Here is an 11899-nt window from a genome sequence, read left to right on the forward strand (position 1 = left end):
AGTCCGATGACATTTCTAACCAGCGTGTATTGTTTTAGGCCAAGCAGGTATCACGTTTAGTAAGAGCTGTGCAGCATCACATTAAGTCGAAGGCACATATGGTGTGGCTCTGATTACAGAAAGTCAGATTGGTGCAATATCAGTGTGGGTGGACATTAATAATGTATTCTAATATCACTTCCATTTCAGTGGTTGCACATCAGTTAAACCAACTAAGGTGCTGACTTTGGCTGTTCCTTAGTCCCATCTGTGATGTGAGTACTCACAACGTGACTCTGTGTCACGAATGGAGTCTCTGGTTGCTGAGTTTTCAGTCTGTTGGTTGTTTTTCTCTTTGCTTCCATACTTGACTCAGTGCCAGTGGAAAAACATGGCTGCCCCTCAAGGATTTCTCATGCATAAATATAGGCTGAACGAATATATGAATGAAACCCAGTATAATATTAGGCTCGGGCTGTGTCTGAACCCCGCCTTCTTTCCATTTACTCTACTATGAATTTAGATTTAAGACAGCTGTAAAAATAGAGCATTGAAAGGAGAAAGTGGTGATGATGACATGAATTTATTTAAATGCTGGAATTTGGTAATTGCAGTAACAGCCGGTTTTGTGGACTGTCCTCTGTCAAATCTTTATAAACAGATAGCTGTGTGTGAATATTCAGAATTTATAATAAAGGAACAAGATTTTGGTGCGAAAATGCTTTCTGCTTTTTGTTTGTAGTCTGAGTTGTATAAACTAATCCTGCTTGAGTAGACTTTGGTAGCATGTAAACATTTTGTGAAGAGCAAAAGAGGCTGAACAATTTGGCAAATGTACCCTCTTAAAACTTCTAGCGACGGTTTTTGTCTTTACAAAAGAAATGCATTCAAACAACGATCAGCTCATATAGGAGGAAGGCTTGGTCCTAATGTTCACTATCCAATATTCTATATCCAATACTTCCGGGCAACACTGCAAGCCCCTAAACACTGGCGTCTTCTCCAGGTAGCTATATGATTATCCATAACTATATATACTATGTACTATAACTGCTGGGTTTACAGACTGTTATCAGATCAGATCTTCCAAAGAAAAAGACTTACCACTTTGAAGTCCTCTGGTCTGCACTCTGTGCCGTGGAAGTGGCAGGACAGCAGCATGTCATTGATGTCGTGACCGGTGCGGTCGTAGAATTCCCACATGTTGAAGGATTTTGGCTTAAAATTGTGAAAGTCGGCTTTGACCTTTAGGCTCTCCAGCACGCTCTCTTCAACAAGGTGTATGTCCCTGATCTCATACCTGGCAAAATAGATGAAAGCGAAGAAAATGCAATTTTATGCCCAGTAGTTTGACACGTACTGATGGATCTGCAGTACATTCTCACAGTTAATAAACACTACCTCAAAGGGAATGATGTTCAGCCTTTAACCATTTTTGTGCACTTTGGGGAGGTTTATGGGGAGTGTTTTGCTCTGCTCAACTAGAGCTAAAAAATAATTGTCCAGAATCGATCAAAAGAGACAGAAAACAGACAATGAAACTCTGCATGATGACTTTTCTGTTGCATTTGATGGCTCTCAAATGAACGGAATTACCAGAGTGTAACACTTTATTGCACACTTCATAATAAAGTTCAGACACAGGCTCATAAACCCAGTCGTCAAATCAGTGTCAATGTAACAGCTCTCTCACTTATCTGGTTTCAAGAGAAAAAAACGTTTGACTGGGTTGTTTTTGCCATGAGACTTTTAGTAAAACGCTCGTGTGGATTCTTGAACTCAGCAACACCTTTAAAGCTAAGTGTGACTGAATGATTAAATGGTGGGGATTAAGTTTGACAACAAGAGAAGAAAACAGTTCAGCTGGAACTCCAAACCTTAAATTAACAACCACCTTGGAGCCTGTTCCAGTTGAGACTTAGAGATTTGAGATTTAGAGGCTGACTACATGCTGGACACCCCCTGGAGGTAAAAAAAAGAAACTCATGCTCATATCCTGAATCACTACTGAACCCAATACACATGTCTATGGACTGCGTAAGGAAACTGGGGCTCTCAGAGTTTACAGCCAAACAGCAGGTTAAAACCTTTATGCTGTGAGGGATCAGTAGAAACCACCTCAGGATTAATTAACCGCAGGATTTAAGGATTCAAAATAATGAATCTTCATATCCTTCTGATATACTGGACTCCTAGTATTGACATACAACTACAACTCAATTAAGTTTCTCTGAACTCAACTCTGAGCCACTTCGGAGCTGTACTGACCAGGAACTAAAAGCAAGTATCTTTTAGCCGAAAAGTGTCTAATTACTTTTGAACCCATTTAATTTTGGCCTGATCAAATTATAGCTCAGACTTGGCACTTTCGTCAAGGATCATTAGAGCTATTCTAAATTGAATGTAGAGCCTCAGAGACTAAAAATGCTCTGGACTGCACCTGTCTCCTCAGCTAATTGGTCCTCTGTGCTCAACAGCTAGCTGCCAATGGTGTATGTCTGCTGTTAGATACCAAACGCTAAGACATCAGTGAAAAAGGACCAAATCAGGGCAGTTCTTGGCTGAACTGATTCTTTGTAGGTTTCTCTCTTTGTCTCTGATCATAGCTATAATCAAAGGTCTTTACATACCATCACAGTGTTTTGTATATTGTTATTTGATATATGTGTATTTTTAAAATATCAGTTAAAGCCACTCCAATTAGTACAAATCAGCTATCTCACAAACTTAAGCTGCTAAACATCTTAATGTCAACAAACTCAATGGCCTTGTTTACACATGGCATTATTATGTGTTTTTAGGTGGTCACAACAGCTCTAAGTATGTGCATGCACAGAAGATTCATTAAGGCCATATTGAGATCAAATAGCTCAGGCAATTTTCATCTACTGCTTTGCCCCTATTAGCCATTATTGTGTTTAGTAACTCTAATGAACCACATAATCGATTGTCATGTCTGGATGTGTTTGGCAGAGTCCAGTGCAATGTTCCTGTGTCTCCATGTGACTGTTGGACAAATGATAACTGCAGGAGTGGGTCGGTTCTAATATTGAGCCAAACAGGTGCAAACAGATGCAGGTTTGCAAAATTGGACACATGCAGGACTCCAGCATTTGGTCTTTGCAAGCTAAAATGATGTTGGTTATGTGCTTATTTGGAAACAAAGTGTGGAAGCAAGGTCTGAACGCACCGCTGGGTCTCATGTGAAACAGTCACAGAACAGAAAACTTCCATAATCATGAAAACGAATGCTGTATTCTGGTTTCTGTTTTAGCCTCAACCAAATACATTGTAAAGCCTAACTTTAACCACGCAGTTACTTTACTAAATTAGTGGTTGCTCAGCTTGATATGTGTCTAGCTCCAACACCCTGTCTCTGATTTGTCTGATTTTCACTTTGTAGCAAGTTTCTAGTCTGAGCACTGTTGACCAGTGATAATTATTATGCTTTGGCTGCATGGAGGGCAAAAGACAAAGAACCCACTAACTAAAATCTCTAAATATTATGAAAATATATCAAATGAAAATGTGCACCAGAAAATCCAAAAGACTGTACATGTTACATGTATAGGTACTGAATACTAAATCCCTGATATCGCCACACTGAAGGTTTTTCTTTACCATCTGATAGTCTTTTAAAGCTAAACTGGGAATAAAGGGTGACAAGTGACTGCGTGGGGAGCTGGAGAACCCACATCACATGCAGCATTATTGGTGCCACTGAGAAATGTACTTTTATTTAACGGAGCTCAGAAAAATCTGACCACGCTGCCTTGTGGTATAAGAGAACAGAATAGCTGTAAATGCTCCCACTCTCTACCCTTGCTGTGATCTCCCACCGTGCTATTATTAAAAATGTCACCATTTTAATGGACTTACCAAAGAGCAGATTGCTTTGAGGTTTCTTTTTTTCCTCAAATGAAAGGCCTTTAACAAGATCTTCATATGAATGCACCCATATGTGAATATGGTCTTTTATTGATCTTTTGAAGGAAAGAATTACTAATCCACCCCATGCATTTTCATGGACCACATGAATAAGAATGAGATTCGGCGGTTGGATTTATTAAACTCAGAGCGTGTCACATTTGATGTTATTACACACATCTAGAAAATGAATTACGGTCGAACATTTGGAAATATCCTTTTAATTCCACTTTCATGGGGGCAATGAGACATCCAGCAGTCAAACTGAAATCCTCTCAGATTTACATCAGTCACATAAGTAATATTTGTGACATTAGCATTAGTCTAAACCCCATAAATACAGAGGCAGGGAGTGCTTTTGTTTGAATGAGAGAGAACTTCATTGAGGAAATGCGTTGGGTCTCTACTGTTCGGATTTTAGACAAATCTGCTAAGAAGGCACTTTTGAGATAAAGTCCCATAAGTGCAAGCTGACGAAGATGGCAGAGATTGCCCCTTCAGCATGTGTGCAGCTTAAATATCATGCAAGGAGACATTTCTCAGACTTAATGACTCCTAACATGAGAGGTGGGTGGAGAACAGTCTTAAATGCATTTAATGCCACAAGCGCTTTTATTTGTGACCGCGGGGTGTCAGAGCTAAGTGTGTCATCGCATCGCCTCTCTTCCTTGCAAGGGAGGCCAGAGAAGGAGGACTAAACCTATTTAAGAGCGGGATCGTTGAGATGAGTATACAGAGAGGGAAACTCCTTCCTTCTAAGGTGTTCAGTGTTGTGAAATGTTGCCTCAAATGGGAGATCATGGGTCTTAATGTAGAAAAATCCAAATAGCAAGAACTGATTGTAAGTGATACCAGCGTCACAGGACAAAACAACTCATTTTAATGTTCGTTTTCCAATCTTTATAAAAGATTTTCAATGGAAGTTGTTTGAAAGCCTCCATGAAAATAAACACCTTCAGAACTAAGCTGAGCTTTTAGTCTTCACTTTCTTCTCCTGAAATACTGTTACACCCTAACAGCAGCGAATAAAAGAATCTTGTTAATTGCTTCTCTGTTGCGGCCTTTGTTGATATTTGGAAAAATATTACGACACAATGGGACAAGCAATCAAAACCATCAAAATCAAGGATCAGTCGTAATGAGTTTCTCTCTCTGAGATCGTTTTCTTCCTCTGCCTCTTTGACAGGCACCATGCACAATCTTAACCACTGACAATGTCATTCGTGCTGTTCTTTAATAATGATTTCAAAAGGCATTGTTTTTGTTCAAATTTTTGGGAACAGGTGAATTTAAATGTGCAAGGGAGGAGTGTATCTGCAGCTTTGCTTAAGTTCCAGGCGCCAGAATTTAAGTGTAAGAACGACACAAATGCCCACATCTTTTGTCATTTAATTTGTAATCAAAGAAGCAGACTCTCCACATCTTTTTTTCCTCCAGTGCATACAGTTGCCAAGCACCAGTATCCAGAGCCTCCAGCTGCACCAACAAAACAGCTGGAGGTTTCTGATTATAATGCCTCACTTAATTCAAGGCTGACAAACGTACTCTCCAAGCACTGTATGACTCAACAAGGTGGAACCAACTGGGGCTCGTTGGATGAATGAAACCAAATTGGCAGGATTAAGTATTAAATCCTTTACTCAAGTAGCAATTCCAGCCTGTGAAACACTATTAGGAGAAGCAGTGTTTTAATCAAAATACAACTTAGAAATATGTATATATATAAGCAAAACGTTCTGAAATCATTGGCTTCTTAGAGCTAAAAACCAACATATAAAATAGTTTTAATATGTTAGCAACCTTTACAACGCAGGTGTAGCATCTAAAATCTGCATCTACTAAGAATCAGCAGCCTTCAGTATCTCTCTAAACTGTAGTGGAGTTAGAATACAAGGTGGTGCAAAACATAAATACAAGTGAAGGAAAGTAGGTACACAATAAAGTGTGGAGACTTTTCTGTTCCCATAAGAAAGAATAAAACAAGTGCAGAGATGCCTTTAAATTTGAATTAAATTCTGGGCTTCATTGGACTCTTGAAAAATGAGATGTTAATGGCTACCTCTGGTTGAGTAGGGCCAGCAGCTCCCCTGCGTGGTACAGGTCGTTGCGCGTGACCCGGCTGAAGCGGAACGCGTTCAGGTTGCAGAATGTGACCGCGGGGAACGTCATAATCGGGGTCGTGACCTCATCCAGTTTGGTGACGTGCGGGTACTCGAGGTAGAAGTGGATCCGGTCCACGCACACATACAGCAAGAAGGTCAGAGAGCCCAAGAAAACAACGAGCCACAGGCAGCGTTTGATGCAGAATCGCTCGTACGTGAAGATGTGGGAGATTCCGTGGAGGGTCGAGCTGTGTGCAAAAACTTCTATGGGTGGAGGTTGATTTGAGTCCATTTCCTCGGTTTCCACTTTGAGATCCATTGTTAGAGTCCACGAATCTTAATGCCAGAGTCAGTGGGGGAAAAAAGCCTGAAAACACTAACTGAGAAAGTATTCATTCACATGTCATCCATCTGAACAGGAGAAAACGTGCAGATGGCCACTCTTGGGGCTGATAGGGTTTTGTCGCCATCACTCATGCACTCGCAGTAAAAGACATCCGCCGTTCATTAAAAAAAAGTGAGAGCAGCAGGATTTGTGAGCAGAAGTAATGGCTCTCACAAGAAGCAGACATGCAAAAGCAGCGTGACTCAAAGGCGAGCATAAACCAATACGTAAGAGCGAGGGTTCACCAACACTGCCTGTATTAATGTTGAGTAGGTTTCTCAAATAGGTTGCAGTGCAGAAAAGAAAAAGAAGGCTAGATAAAGTGTTTTAATCAGCTCGCTGATCGCTAGAAGATTACAAGTCCCGCGAAGCACAAATAATTCCAGCACGCCAGCAAGAGGAAACCCTGGAGCTTGATGAGAGAAAGAAATCCGGTTTGACACTTGAGCGCATTTATTAAGAGTTGCTCTGTTGCTCCGCTTTACGCATGTCTCGTTGTATCCGCATGTTTACAGGTTAGATCAGGAGATGCTGACTGCTTTCTGAAACCGCGTTTAGGAGTGGTTCGGTGGGGAGTCGTGAGGTTTCCTCCTCTTCTGTCTGTGTCGGTCTGAGAGCATCAGCAGCGGCGGACGAGAGGAGAAGAAAGAAGAAGAGAGGAGAACGGAGGAGAGCGGACTGACGCTCTGCGCCTGTTCACCTGTGACTTACTGTTTTTATGCCCTCCACACACAAAGCTTCCCGCGCACAGGGACAGACAGATGATCAGAGTTATATATAACTCTGAAATTGATTTCACTGGGTCATTTTGGTCATTTTTTCCCCAAGGTATTTACAATATGATGTCTCCAGTCATGTTGAGGCTTATGTTAATGAGAACTGAGTGACTTTACCAGGTTAAGCACTATGTTCCTAGGATCTGCTGAAAAACATTGATATTTTCCTTTAATTGTTTAAAAACGTCAAAAGTACAAGTGGACGTCAGAAGACGAATTGATAAATGTTTATGGAAATTTGATCCAAACCGCTTGATATAACACCTAAGATAACAGTGATGTTGAACTTTTGCTAGCCGTTCAGATGATTTTAAATCTTCAAAGAGGCAAACGGCAAACCAAAAAAGTAAAACTCCTGTTAACACTAAACAGAAACAGTCAGCTAACGGCGTCTCATAGAAGTGCATCCATTTTAAAACTTGATGGAAAAATGATCAGTATGTTAAAAAAATTCTCCCAATGAGGCTCAGAGTCACTAGAATCAGTTAACACAAAGGTTTAATCTTGCAGCAAGGAGACAAGTCTGCGCAACATATCACAAGGCCGACACAGGGTTGTCTGAGTTCTAAAATGTTTTCTCTTTCTATAAAGCATTAGCCACATAAGGTAATGTGACATCCCTGTTGTTCCCTCCTATCACTGTCTTTGTTAGATGCCTGGAGTTAATATCATGACATCACGTAAGACTTTTTTGTTCAATAAATCAAGGTTCATATCGAGAATAGAACTAGCAAAAATAGGAGGCCTTTTTCAGCACACAGCTTTAATCTAGATAGATTTAACAAGATAGGATGCCTCCTTCTAAAAAAATTATTAAAAAATGCAAATTAAAAACAAAAAAATAAAGAAACACAGCTATGAGATCTAAGCAGCTGAGGAAACAAATCTAGTCCTCCAAAACTGGGAAGACCCCACCTGACATTGTGTCTGGATAATGTCTTTTGCTAAACATGCTCCCTAATAAACACCCATTGCTACTTAGTCTGTACTGCTGGAGCTTTCTTTGTGGTCTTATTTGGGGCTCTGGAAATCAAAATTCCCAATGTTCCAAAGAAATGAACATTGAATATCAACTTTTTTTTAAATCAGCTACTTACTACATTTAATTTTAATGTTGTGTTAAGTTCTTAATGGAACTGTGTGATGTGATGCATAGAACGTATGCCATTATGTGATAAGAATATTTTCTTGGTCCTGTCTTCATGCATTATGAACTTATTAAACTCACACTTGAGTCTGAGAAAAGGAGACCGCAATTTGAATGGAAACTGCCTACACATACATCCAAACTACTTTCAGAATATGACGGTTGCTGAGTTTGTCTGAGAGCAGCTTCTCTCAAAAACAAAGTCATAAGAAGCAGCAATGTTTGCCGTGTTTAGATTGAGCCCATGAATAAGAAATGGCATTTAGTCCCCAGCTGGATACTGGTGTGAAAAATGGATCTAGCTGTTCCACAACACCAAATGAGCCTTTGTTATTATCACAAAATATTTATTACGTGTGATGAAAGATGCATTATCTGCCCTAAACACATAAGCTTGAAAGGAAAAATCCTCATCAGTGACATTAGAAGCCTTCTCAGCTCTTAACAAAGATCACAGTATTTTGGACTGAATTTCATATTTTCATAAAGTTCAAGCAAACCTTTTCCCCCATGGTTATTCTGTTAGACATACTTCTGTGTGGGATTCTGTTATTGTTAGTGAGCTCTCGATAACCTGCACAGCAGCTAAGCTGTAGAGTAACTTGATATTTTGAGCACTACTTTTGCTCATTAATTCCAATGCAGAGTTTGAAGTGTTCAGCTTCCTCATTTGAATTTGACATTTAGCACAAACCCTAATGGTTTTAGTTTGTTTTAGTCAAATGCTGAACATCAAACCAATGTTTCTTTTGATGTTTTTCCATGCAGCTACATTGATATGCAACGGTTAAACAACATAATGGAGAAAGGATTCAGTATGTCTTCACCAAAACATAACTTCCAACAGTATATCCAGATAAGTATGAAATAGTCTTCATATTTATATGATATTTATGCTTAGATATAGATAAATGTTATGCTATTACTAAACGATTTCCACAATTTCCCTATACAACTGATGTATGTAGTCGAATCAGGAACAATAGCCTCAAATGCCTCAAACCTGCATTTTATCAAAAGCTCAACGGATTGGGGGGGGGGGGGGGGGGGGGGGGGGGGGGTCTTGTTTGGGATTTCACAGACCTCAGTAAGTATTTTTGTAATAGATGTATGGTCGGTAACTATCATTTTGATATTTCATATAAAAGACTGTAATGGCTATTTAGTGAAACATTGTTCCATTTAGAGTAAGGCAGATGATTAAGTAGGGTTGCTTAGGAGCAGGGCTATGCTGTGTCTGACAAGTCATTACCCTCTGGGTGTACATAACTTCCATGTTCCTGTCAGATCCAATGCTCACTGTTGGAACTTTTGAAAGAGACAACTCAAAAGAGCAACAGCTTAAATGCTAAATGTGAAGTTTCACAAACCAGTGGATGACAAGACAGTGGCAACATCTGTCTTCTTCATACAGTCGAAGAGGGAATGTTGCAGGGGAAATTTTGGTTGGGCTAAGAAGCAGCGCTTCATATCCTGAGATTATGAGTTTCTGAATTTTCTGCTTTACTGTGTGATAATGTACGGGATATTTTTGGGTTAAATCATTTGTTTACTTCAGAGAAGTGTTGCAGAAGCACACCTTTGGACAGGTGTGACAGGCATCTGCTGGCTGTGGTGCTGTTGGGTGTTGTGGTCAGACTCGTAATGTCGTTCCTCTCCAGGCCTGCAGGGGGCGGCTGAGAGTGGAGCAGCTACATTTCGCAAGCAGACGGAGCGACAACATGTGAGCAGCGACAGCAGCAGTGAGGAAAAAAAACTAAACATGGCGACGCCCGTTGGAGTAGCTCGTCTCTGTCGTTTGGCAGGACGGAGTGTGTCCTCTCTGTCAGCCAGACACAGGCGAGCTGTCAGCCTGCCAGCGCGAACATGCTTCATATCCACAACGACGAGGAACAGTGAGTTGATGTTTTATAGCAGTCACTGAAATGCTTGCTTTTTGATTCTGCACCTCAGAGGTCAGTGTCCCATATCGGGCACAGCATGAATGACAGGCGTTTGTCTTTGTTGGGGGGTTCAATTTACAGCCCTCCCCTCCCAAACGTCCTATATTCTCTAATGCGTAGCAACAAATTAAACATCATCTCTCCTTAATGGCGAATCAGCAACAAATGTTTTCTCAGGTAGATTTGCTTATTGCATGTAATGAAACAAGACTCTTGGCTGTTCGAAATGCTTATTAATGTTTGTTAAAACCAGAGTGGTATAAGGTAAATAGTGTTAACACTATACATTACATTTTTTAGCGGGTTACTGGGATAATCATTTAGGAAATGTTAACGGGTGTATTGACTTTCTCACTTATTTCAGCCAATAAGTTTTGCTTTCTGAATTACAAAAAAAAAATGGGATCATCACACATGGAGGATGTTGATTAGGCTTTTTTTTGTGTATGTTTTGTAAAAAGAATGAACTACTAAACGAAAGTATTATTCTGGTAAACCTCGGTTCACGTGGCTTTAGGAAAGCTGTTTTGGTTGTAAATAACATGGATGCTAACACACAGCTTAAGCTTTCATTATGAGATGTCAAGCTGAAAGTAATCATGAAAACAGAAAAAAAAAAAAGTTGTCTTCCTCTTCAGATCTGCAGTTCAGACTTGATGAGCGCACGGCCCACAGCAGCCTGGACCTCTTCAAGAAAGACACCGGCGTCATTTACCGCATGTTGGGCCTTGACCCCAGTCATGTCCAAGACAATCCTGAGCGCTTCCGAGACTGGGCTGTCGTGTTTGCTGATGAGAGGATCGGCAGCGGACGACACTATTGGGAGGTGACAGTCAAAAAGTCTCAAGAATTTCGCCTCGGTGTTGCAGAGGCACAGATGTCCCGAGAGGACTGTGTGGGCACCAACAGCTGCTCCTGGGTGTTTGGCTATGCTCAGCGGAAGTGGTTTGCCATGACCAACAGTAAGATAGTTCCCGTGACGCTGGTGGGAAAGCCTGACCGTGTAGGGATCCTTCTTGACTATGAAGCAGGCCTCTTGGGGTTGGTGGACATCGAGAACCCCCGTATCATTCACACTCTCAGAGCTCAGTTCAAGGTTCCTCTGTGTCCTGCGTTTGGACTATGGGATGGAGAGCTGCTCACACACTCTGGTCTGGAGGAGCCAGAAGGCCTGAAGTGAGGCACGACTGACTCATATTTGGGATGGCTGTAAAATGCGGGGGGCTGCGTTTGGTCCTCTGGCAACACTTATCACGACAGTATCTTAAATAACTCTGCAGGAAAGAAAGCAATATCTACACTGGGAATCATGTGTAGCTTCACAACAAGTGACGGTTAATTTCTGTGGTCCAGTTAAACATCACATGTTCTAACAATGTATTTTCAGTTTTCATGTGTTGTTGTCAAGTCTCAGACAGTTGCATTAAATACGCTGTTTTTAAGTGCAGCATATACTCACCTCACAGACTGTTTGAGATAAAAAGAATGTGTGGTTGGTTTTGAGAAGAGCATTAACTGCCAAGTTGTTCTTTTATACCGAATGTTGTAGCATTTCCCAGCATTACAAAGCTCATATCAATGCAAAACCTGATGCAGTCTCATTTTCATACTGTATACTGTTTAATAAAATTCTTTTAACT

At 40.7% G+C, this 11899-nt stretch overlaps 2 protein-coding genes across 2 annotated transcripts in view; one reads left to right on the forward strand and one right to left on the reverse strand.

Annotated features, from left to right (window-relative positions):
- LOC140272291 (acid-sensing ion channel 1A-like) overlaps positions 1–6992 on the reverse strand; it is a 45140-nt gene extending 38148 nt beyond the window's left edge. The window contains exons 1-2 of the mRNA XM_072367684.1: positions 5966–6992; positions 1084–1279 (exon numbers count right to left, since the gene is read on the reverse strand). Coding sequence (XP_072223785.1) covers positions 1084–1279; positions 5966–6327 — 558 coding nt within the window. The 5' untranslated portion in view covers positions 6328–6992. The remainder of the gene's footprint in view (positions 1–1083; positions 1280–5965) is intronic.
- Positions 6993–10026: 3034 nt separating this feature from the next.
- spryd4 (SPRY domain containing 4) lies at positions 10027–11894 on the forward strand. Its single transcript, XM_072367685.1, has 2 exons — positions 10027–10211; positions 10898–11894. Exons 1-2 carry the CDS (start codon positions 10079–10081, stop codon positions 11437–11439), a joined length of 675 nt encoding a protein of 224 aa, XP_072223786.1. The 5' UTR covers positions 10027–10078; the 3' UTR covers positions 11440–11894.
- The last annotated feature ends 5 nt before the right edge of the window (positions 11895–11899 follow it).

The sequence above is a fragment of the Leuresthes tenuis genome, unplaced genomic scaffold, assembly GCF_036924035.1.
Source record: "Leuresthes tenuis unplaced genomic scaffold, fLeuTen1.0.hap1 SCAF_16, whole genome shotgun sequence".
Classification (NCBI taxonomy): domain Eukaryota; kingdom Metazoa; phylum Chordata; class Actinopteri; order Atheriniformes; family Atherinopsidae; genus Leuresthes; species Leuresthes tenuis.